The 9,822-nt window shown below is 48.3% G+C and overlaps 1 protein-coding gene across 1 annotated transcript; it reads right to left on the reverse strand.

Moving 5' to 3' along the window:
* Positions 1 to 1,579: 1,579 nt before the first annotated feature.
* Positions 1,580 to 9,533, reverse strand: LOC126514048 (C-type lectin domain family 10 member A-like). The gene is made up of 10 exons (XM_050162731.1): positions 9,231 to 9,533; positions 4,641 to 4,752; positions 3,689 to 3,802; positions 3,114 to 3,209; positions 2,959 to 3,030; positions 2,810 to 2,881; positions 2,567 to 2,653; positions 2,322 to 2,473; positions 2,138 to 2,244; positions 1,580 to 1,998 (listed from the first exon to the last, which is right to left on the reverse strand). Exons 2-10 carry the CDS (start codon positions 4,699 to 4,701, stop codon positions 1,839 to 1,841), a joined length of 921 nt encoding a protein of 306 aa, XP_050018688.1. The 5' UTR covers positions 4,702 to 4,752; positions 9,231 to 9,533; the 3' UTR covers positions 1,580 to 1,838.
* Between the last annotated feature and the right edge of the window lie 289 nt (positions 9,534 to 9,822).

A 9,822-nucleotide genomic window follows, 5' to 3' on the forward strand; every position in this document is an offset into this window, starting at 1 on the left:
TTGTGTGTATGATCATACCATTTGCAGTCAAGAATAATCTGAGCTCATCTTTTCTCCTATTTGTGTACCTTCTATTTCTTTTTCTTGCCCTATTACAGTGGCAAAGACTCAAAGCTCTGTGCTGAATAAGAGGAAAAAAAGTCAAACCCTTTCTGCCATGAGTTGTTCTGAGTTTTCTGTCACAGCAACAGAGGGCAAACTCAGACTGTCTCTATCTCATTGCTCTCTGCCCTGGTCTTGCTCTCTGCCAACCAACACAAGCCCCCTCTATCCCCCTCACCCCGTCCTAACAAGCTTCCACGTGGGTTGGCTGAGCTCTGTGATTCTTCCTCACCACCACAGCCGCCGTCAAGCAATAACATTTGGTGTATAAACTTTGGGTCTGACTTCCTTTTTACCTTCCTTTTTTTAAATTTATTATCTTCTTTTCTTTGGGGAACTTTCCCTTCCTTCCTACTTCTTTTATTATGTATTTATTTTCTCTTTATTCCATTTTTTAACAGGGTCTTGCTATACAGCTCAGACAGCAGTGATCCTGCAGTGCTCTGGCCTCAACCTCACAAATGTTGGGATTACAAGCACACACTACCCTACCTGGCTTCTGTTTTACTCTAGTTTTTTTTTTTATTTCACATGATCAGTGTGTTTGTTTGGAACTCAACAATGTCTGCTACCAAGGAATTTACCTAAAATTTACAACAAAGGCATTAAAAGCATCACATTTGTTTTGCTGGGTATATTTTTAGATTTTAAAAACATTATGCATATGAATGTTTCATATATATGTGTGAAACACATGTATGCCTGGTGCCCATGGAGATCGGAAAGAGACATCATGTCCCCTGGAACTGGAGTTACAGATGGTTGTGAACCACTGCGTGGGTGCAGTTGGGTCCTCTACAAGAGCAGCCAGTGCTCTGAACTTCCAAGCCATCTCTCCAGCCCATCACACACTTCATTTCTAAATCACTCAACGTGTTTCATCTTGACTTTCCTGTTAAGTCCAAACTGATAGAGAAAAGCACTAAGCAGATTATCTGCTGCCCCAGTTCCTCCAAGGTAAGTGTCTGTGTTCATCCTAACGCTTCCATCACTAGAGCAGCTTTCCTTCCTGTCACCAGTCGAGGTCTTATGTACGGACAAATGCTTTGTCTGTGTCTGTTACTCATATGAGAGCCTCTGTGAGCCCTGACTGGCTGGTCCCTGCCACAATCCTCGGTTGTTAGCATCAGAGCTTCTCTTCTGAGGGCCCTGTAGTCGCCAAGTGTTTGGTGATTATGGGTTGTCACCTGTCTGTGAATGCAGCTTCCGTCTCTTGGGATGAATATAACAGACCAGTAAGATCATTCAGTGCTTTCGAAGTACTCAAGGCTGGATCAGTTCAGCTCCCAGTGGGTAGATAGCCGCACTATGTAACGGAAACTTGGCTGACAGAATAAATTGCCTAGGCTTTGTGTACCTATAAATTACAAAATGGGACTTCTAACCAGATCATCTGGCCAAAAGTCATCCAACTCTCATGTTGCCACCATGGCTTGCTAACTCAGCAGCTCCCAGCCTCCAATGACCAGGCAACTCATAGAATGTATATATCTTTTTAACTAAAAAAAAAACCTTGACAATAATAGGCTGTACACTATACACAGCACATGGAAGGATTCCAACAATCACACCATTCCAAACACAACACTACATTCTTCAGATACCAGCCTTTATCTGCCTCTTAAAATCCTGAAAAAAAAGTGCCTCAAGATGGTGGAGATACCAAGACAGAGGGATTACCAGTACCAGAAATCCAAGGCTTATGGCACTGAAATATAGGATGGGGGAGGGGACTCTTAGCTGTCTTTGCTCAGCTTTGATTCACAAATCCAGTGGTAAATCCTCTGGCAGACGTCATCATTCCAGCGACCATCATCATAAGAGAAGTGGGCACAGTCCTCACCTCCTCCCAGCCCGTGGCCATGCCAATTATCTGGCTGTAGTGGCTTCCAATTCCTGAAAACAAACGGCTCTCAACTCCAGGAGGTCAAGCCCTCAGCCATCTTACCAGGGGTACCCCAAACCCCCAGAGTCATGTGCTAAAATGACAGAACAGACCCAGGGAGAGGAGGAAAGCCACAGACAACACACGTACTTGAAGCCATTGTCAAAGTCAGTCCCATCCACCCATCTCCAGGGTCCGTTTTGGTCTGTTAGGCCCATCCAGGTGGGCACGGGGCCCTTGCGGTCATTGATAAATCTCTGAAGAGAAAAAAAAAAGGGAGGAATGACTTCTCCCTCTAACAGACAACCTCCAGGAGAGCCCGTCGAGGCCACACCTGCTCCTCCATGGAGTTGACCACCACCAGGTGAGCATTCTCCAGCTGGCAGTACTTGTCAGCCTCAGGCCATGACTTCCCAGTTTGAGAGAACCAGTAGCAGCTGCCTTCGTGTTCTATCCAGTGAAGGGGGCAGCAGGTCCTTTCAGAGCCTACGAGGCATCAGAGAGAGTACAGGGCTGAGGTGCGGCACAGGGTAACATCGACCATAAACCACAGAGAAGTACACCCATCGTCCTCCTCACCATTGTTCCTGAGGCTGGCCAGCTGGCATGACAGGGCCTTCAAGTCCTTCCCCAGCTGTTGGACACGCTCCGTCATTTCAGAAAGATCTGGGACACACAGATGGACGTGAGAACGGCGCTCTACTGCCACAGCTGCTTGGCGGGTCCCTGGTGCTCAGGTGGCCCGCACAGGGCTCAGCTAGGAACGTCACACACTACACACACGCACACCTCCTCCCAGGGTACAGGAAATCGAGGTCTAACCTGTTTTCAGGGCCTGTTCCTTTTTCTCCACTGTGCTCTCCAGAGAAGTCACCTTCTGGCTCAAGTCTCTGCCTGGAAGATGACAGTTCAGCCCCAGGGACCCATTTGCCCACACCCTCTGCCCACTCTTAGAGACCAGGGCCTCTCACCTGCCAGCAGTTCCTGCCTGTGATCGTCCACGTCCACTTTCAGAGAATTAATCCTATCTTGCAAGCTGTCACCTGCGGAACAAGGGACTGGATCAGGACTCTGTCCTCCCTGCCCAGCCCACTCCTGCCCAGAACCTGGTCAGAGCCCAACTCACCCTTGGAGTTCAGGGCCTGCAGTTCAGCCTTCATGTAGGAGGTGAGGTTTTCTGAACTGGCTCTCAGGGTGCCTAGGTCCATCCTTAACTGGGAATCTGATGGGGACAACGGAATGATCAGAACCAAGATTGCTCAGTCCCCTCTGTGGCAGCAGTAAGATGGACACATTGCACGCAGGGTAGCATTCTGGGTCACACTGGGACAGACACCGTTGTTACCCAGGATTGCACTGGAGCCAACTGAGGCTTAGGAGGTGAGGTAATGCACAAGAATGAGTCACATGGCCAGCAGCCATCCCCTTCAGGGGTCCTCGTGTCCCCACCAGTGTCCCCACCAGTGTCCCCACCAGTGTCCCCACCACTGCTCTCAGCTATTTCCCCACACAGGTCCCTGTCCATTGTGCGTCTCTGCTGTTAACCTTGTCATCGCCATGGCCCTCACTGCTGTCCTTAAGTCTTTGCACCCATCGCTGCCTCCGTCCACCCTGCCCACCAACACCCCTGCGATTCCTCTCTTCCCTGCCCACCAACACCCCTGTGATTCCTCTCTTCCCTGCGATGCTGAGGGCACCCACTTTGGGATCCAATCACGGAGACAACCACCAGCAGCAGGAAGCCGAGGCCCAGGGAGAAGAGGAGGAGGTGGGTCCAAGAGAAGACATTCCACAGGAAGGACTGGGGGGGAGCCGCTGAAAGATAAGAGGGTGTCAGGGTAAGGGGCCTAGGGCAACAGTTCTCAGTTGGTGGGTGGTGACCCCTGTGGGGGTCAAATGGCCCTTTCACAGGGGTCACATATCAGATATCCTGAAGATCAGATAGTTACATTACAATTCTTAACAGTAGCAAAATTACAGCTATGAAGTAACAAAACTAATCTTAGGTTGGGGTCACCACAATGTGAGGAATTGTGGCACGGGGAGGGTTGAGAACCACGGCTCCAGAGTGTGCAGATACAGGAGGTGTGGGCCCCAGGGGCCTTATCTAGGGGTGATTGTTTGGCCCTGGTAGTGCTGTAGGAGGGACAGGTTAAGAAGGGTTGGGGTGGGGGTGCTCCACTCAATGAGTCCTCACCCCCAGAAGCCTCTCCTACTGTCAGCCTCGGGTGTGCTAGTGCGGGAATGCACAGACATTAAGCACACAGACAGGGACTACAGGGCTCCATGAGGTGTCACATCAGAGTTGGAGACGTAATACAAGGACACAGAGGCAGCTGGGGACAGCCGCGGCAGTCAGGCCATTATTGGACCCTTAGCCTTTCTTTGCACGACTGTGTGAGCAAATGGTGAACTTCTCCAAACCCAACGACCCACCATGCACACCTCCTATCCCCTCCCACAGAGCACAGCAAGTCCTGTCCTTCCAGGTCACGCTTCCTGTCCCTGTGTTCCTGAGGCCCTTCTACGCGCAATGTAAGGGGCTCTGGGAGTGGGAGTGGGCGCCCTGGTGCATGGTGAGAAACGACAACCGAAACTCTGAAAGACATAGTCAGAGCACACTCGGGAGACTCCCGCAATCCTTCCCGCTCACCTTTTCCAGTCTCCTGGTTTTTTGCCTCACTCCCCAAGTTCTGGAAGTTTTCATACGTCATTGTCTTGTTTGGACAAACGTATGCTTGCGTACACTTGCGGAGCTCTCAGAACTGAAATGGAGAGACCGGGGTTCAGTTTGGGGTGCAACTAGGTCTAAGAAGGAGACAAACAGCAGGGTGGAGCTGCAGGCAAGGCTGGGGCTGCAGGGGAGCAGTCCAGTTGAGAAGGAGCCTCGGTTACCATGACCGTGAGGACGGAGGTAGGCTTGAGTCTACAGCTTGAGTCTAGAGGTGACGTCAGAACGTATCAGCTTTGATGTAGGGATAGACCTGGAGCTAAGGCCGTACAGCTCTGAGCTGCTTTGTCAGCGGGAGAAAGCGTTTGAAAGACGATAACATACTGTTTGTTTGGAGTTTGGGTTTTGTTGTTGTTGTTGTTGGGTTTGGGGTCTGGTCCCCTCCCCCAGACTGGGTTTCTGTGTTTAACCCTGTCTGTCTTGGAACTCATTCTGTAAACCGTGCTGGCCTTGAACTCAGAGACCCACCTGCCTCCTTAGAGCTGGGACTAAAGGTGTGTGCCATTACTGCCCAGCAACATACTGTTTCTTTAGGGCCTTTCAAAGGATGCCTTGCCTGACCACAGTCTGAACACACAAATACCCTCAAACCCTCAAACACTACTTCTAAATGTCAAGTGCGGAAGGACTTTCTTCTCAGTTCCTTTGAGAAACCTGATATGCTGTGTCTGTCCTTTTCTCTCTCTTTAATAAATTTATTTATTTATTTAATATCCTGGCCACAGTTTCCCCTCCCTCCTCTCCTCTCAATCCCCCGCATCCTCTCTCTGTCCCCACCCCCAATCTATTCCTCCTCCATTTCTGTTTAGGAAAGGACAGGTCTCCCACGAGTTAGCAATAACATGGCATATCAAGTTGCAATGACACTAAGCACCTCCCCATGGATTAAAGCTGAGCAAAGTGACCCAGTGTGAGGAGTAGGGTCCCAAAAGCCAGTAAAAGAGACAGCCCCTGTTCCAGCTGTTAGGAGTCCCACAAGAGGACCAAGCTACACAACTTTCACATCTAGGTCAGTCCTAGTTGTCTGTTCAGTCCCCGTGAGCTCCTATGGCCCAGGTTAGTTGATTCTTTGAGTTTTCTTATTACATCCTTGACCCCTTTGGCTCCCACAATCCTTTCCTCCAATCTTCTTCAGGATTCTCCGAGCTCATCCTAATGTCTGGCTATGGGTCTCTGCATCTGTTTCCATCTGATGAAAACAGGGCTAGGCACCAGTCCAATCACAGGACAGCCAGTTCAAGCTACATGTCTGCTATTGCTAGGAGTCTTAGCTGGGGTCTTCCTTGGAGATTCCTGGGAGATTCTCTTGCACCAGGTTTTTGCCTGACCTCAAAATCCTCCCCCCCACCGGTTTCCAGTAGTCTCCTTCAGTACTCTCCTCCTCTGTCAGCTCCCCCCCCCCCCCCCCGCCAGAACCTGGTCTCTCATGGTCTCATCCCCACCCACCCGCAGTCCACTGGGGCTGTGGATTATAGCATATTTATCCTTTATTTTACAGCTGATATCAACTTATGGCTGAGTACATTCCATGTTGTCTTCCTCAGTCTGGGTTACCTCACTCAGGATGATTTTTTTTCTAGTTCCATCCATTTGCCTGCAAATTTCCTGGTGTCCCTGTTTTTTAACAGCTGAGTAATACTCCATTGTGTGAATATACCACAGTTTCTTTATCCATTCCTCAGTTGAAGGATATCTAGGCTGTTTCCAGGTTCTGGCTGTTACAAATAAAATTACTATGAACATAGTTGAACACGTGTCCTTGTGGTATGATTGAGCATCATTTGGGTATATACCCAAGAGCTGGTATAGCTGGGCTTGTGGTAAGTTGATTCCCAGTTTTCTGAGAAACTGCCATTCTGACTCCCAAAGTGGCTGTACAAGTTTGCACTCCCACCAACAGTGGAGGAGTGGCCCCCTTGCTCCACATCCTCTCCAGCATGGACTGTCTCTTGTATTTTTGATCTTAGTCATTCTGACAGGTGCAATGGAATCTCAGAGTCATTTTGATATGCATTTCCCTGATGGCTAACGATGTGGAGCAGTTTCTTAAGTGTTTCTTGGCCATTTGAGATTCTTCTGTTGAGAATTCTCGGCTTAGATCTATACCCCATTTTTAAAATTGGATTTTTTGGTTTGTTGATGTCTAGTTTATTGAGTTCTTTATATATTTTGGAAATCAGCCTTCTGTTGAATGTGGCGTTGGTGATCTTTCCCTATTTGGTAGGCTGTCGTTTTGTTCTATTGACAATATCTTTTGCCTACAGAAGATTCCTCTCTGGAAAAGCCTCATATCACAGTTCTACTCTGAAGGATTTAAGATATTAAAGTCCAAAAAAAGCTGATTTTATCTAGCCCATCATTTAAAAGTCACAGGAAATCAGGAAGCGGGTTTGCTATTGTTTATCATGCATTTGCATTTATTGCTTGTGTGTGTCTACACATGTGTGGCATGGTACACACGTGGAAACCAGAGGATAATTGGTTCTCTCCCTCCACAGTGTGGGTTCCAGGGGCTGAACAAGTCAGCAGGCTTGGCAGCAAGCTTCTTTACCCAAAGCCTGGCTTTTCGTTTTCCCAATAATATCTATTAATATCTCAAGAATCAATTTGACCATTTGGAATACATTGTCTTCAGGACTTTTCTTAGCATTTTCATGGCCACCTATCAATAATTCTAAATTCTTTTGTGTATAGAAAGAATAAAGAAGCCAGGCGGTGGTGGCGCACGCCTTTAATCCCAGCACTCGGGAGGCAGAGGCAGGCGGATCTCTGTGAGTTCGAGGCCAGCCTGGTCTACAAGAGCTAGTTCCAGGACAGGAACCAAAAGCTACGGAGAAACCCTGTCTCTAAAAATCCAAAAAAAAAAAGAAAGAAAGAAAGAATAAAGAGCAAATTATCGTGATGGTTTATGATTCAAAGATATAAACTGTAGATAACCTAGAACTTATCACTCCACATGAAAATTGTAGCAAAGCCTTAGTGTTATTTGAAGATTTGTTAATAAAAAATTAAATGTTAAGATCTCAAAAAAAAGTGCTACTCCTGGGTCTAAAATAAAGATGCATTTGTCCTTATGTCTCATGTTGACACCGGCATCACTGCTCAGTCAGGGGATAGAAGGGACTGAGCCTAAGCCTACAATAAAGCTGGATGTACAACGGAGCTGAGTGTGCACAATTTGGGGCAGGCTCAGAGGTTAAGAGCATGCAACGTTCTTTCAGGGGACCTGAGTCTGGCTCCCAGCTCCCACACTGGGCAGCTCACAACTGCCTGTGACTCCAACTCCAGAGAGATTCATCTCTCCTGAACCCTGAGAGGTTCACATGCACACACCCACATTCAGAGACCCATGTGTACGTATGATTATACCCACATACAGAGAAATACATGTGCATATAATTCAAATAATAGATAAAGTTTAGGGGAAAAAAGGAAGAAATGGCTAAGCATGGTGTCCTGTTTGTAATCCCAGTGCTGGGAAGGCAGACCGGCTGGATCCCTTGAATTTGCTACCAGTCAGCCTAGCCTAATTGATAAGTCCCAGATCGCTCAGAGACCCTGTCTCAAAAAGCAAACAGACAGCAACCACAGAAAGAGGGGAAGAAAGAAGGAAGGGATGAAGGGAGGGAAGGAGGGAGCAGGAAGGAAGGGAGAGAGGGAGGGAGCAGAAAGGAAGGGAGGGAAGGAGGGACCAGGAAGGGAGGGAGGAAGGGAAAAAGGAAAACGATAAAATGATGTAGGGCTGGGGAAAGGGCTCAGCTGATAAAGCACTTGCTGTACAGCATGGGGGGCCCGAGCCTGTACCCCTAGCACCCACATAAAGTTGGCTGGAGTGGCACTCTTGTAATCCCAGTGCTTGTGAGAGGGGAGCAGACACAGGTCCTGAGAGCTCACTGGCACATGGACTAGCCCAAATGGCAAGCTTCAGGTTCAGTGAGAGAACGTCTCTTAAAAATTTTAGTTGAGAGGATAAGGAAAAGCCTTGAGGTCAGCCTCTGGCCTCCACACGTGCATGCACCAGCACCTGCACACATAGTGCACACACATGAATACAATACACACACACACACAATAACAATGTATATAGCTCCTGAGGAATTGCAGCCGTAGTTGGACTTCAGCATCCACATACATGTGCATACATATATACGTGCACCTATACACACATGAACATGTATACATATTTCAGGTTAGAACTATAGTTGAATCTAGGATATCTCCAAAGTCTGTTAAGCAAAGTGCTGAGGTTAGGACTGAGGCCAGAGCTAGGATAAAAATCAGATGAGAGTGGGGTCAAAGATGGGGCTTAATTTGAGTCCAAGTTTGACTAGGAATTGTGGACGGTACAATTTGAACTAGAGTCCAGTGGTCAGAGGCAGTCCCAAGTCCACACAAGATCTTTCTATGTCTACACATTTCCTCCCAACCAAGACCCAGAGTCCCCCCTCCTCGTATCCCTAACACATTCCCTGTCACACTGCCCCCCCCCCCCGGCAATCCCAGCACGGTTACCTGTGTGAAGTCTGGAGACTGTGACTCTTGGCTTCCCTGTGCGGCGATGCCCAGCGTTGGGAAGTCTGTCAGAATGGAGAACTATATCCTGGCGGGTTGAAGTGGGAGGGAACAGGCAGAAAGCACACACATGTCAGAGGTCATTTAGTCCTTTGTGTCTGAAAGTCTGATGGTCTGTTTTTGGGGAACACCCCATTTTTTCAACCTCTAAACGCTGAGTGAATGGGAGCTTGAGTGTTTGTGGGGTGGGCATAAAGGACACATCTCGTTTATGTCTTCTGGATATGCCATCCTCCATTTCTCTTTCTTGCAGCTCCTGTAACTTCCTCGTTTTTCACTAAGTAGGAAGGGGGATTACAACAGAGGGACAGTCTGGTTTTCTTCTCCTAGGCCTCTCATCTTCATTCGCTTCCTGCCCATGACTTCCCCAGAATTTTGGTGTCTCTGTCACTGAACACCTGCTCCCTGGGGGTTCATTCTCTGCTCATAGTGAAAACCAGGTGGGACTCCCTGGAACCTGACTCTTTGGACCCCAGCACCAAGCTCAACCCACACTCCACCCAGAAGGATGGAGAGGGACAGAAACCATGTC

Source organism: Alexandromys fortis, unplaced genomic scaffold (assembly GCF_014885135.2).
Source record: "Alexandromys fortis isolate MF-2015 unplaced genomic scaffold, M_Fortis_MF-2015_v1.1 scaffold_84, whole genome shotgun sequence".
In the NCBI taxonomy this organism is placed as follows: Eukaryota; Metazoa; Chordata; class Mammalia; order Rodentia; family Cricetidae; genus Alexandromys; species Alexandromys fortis.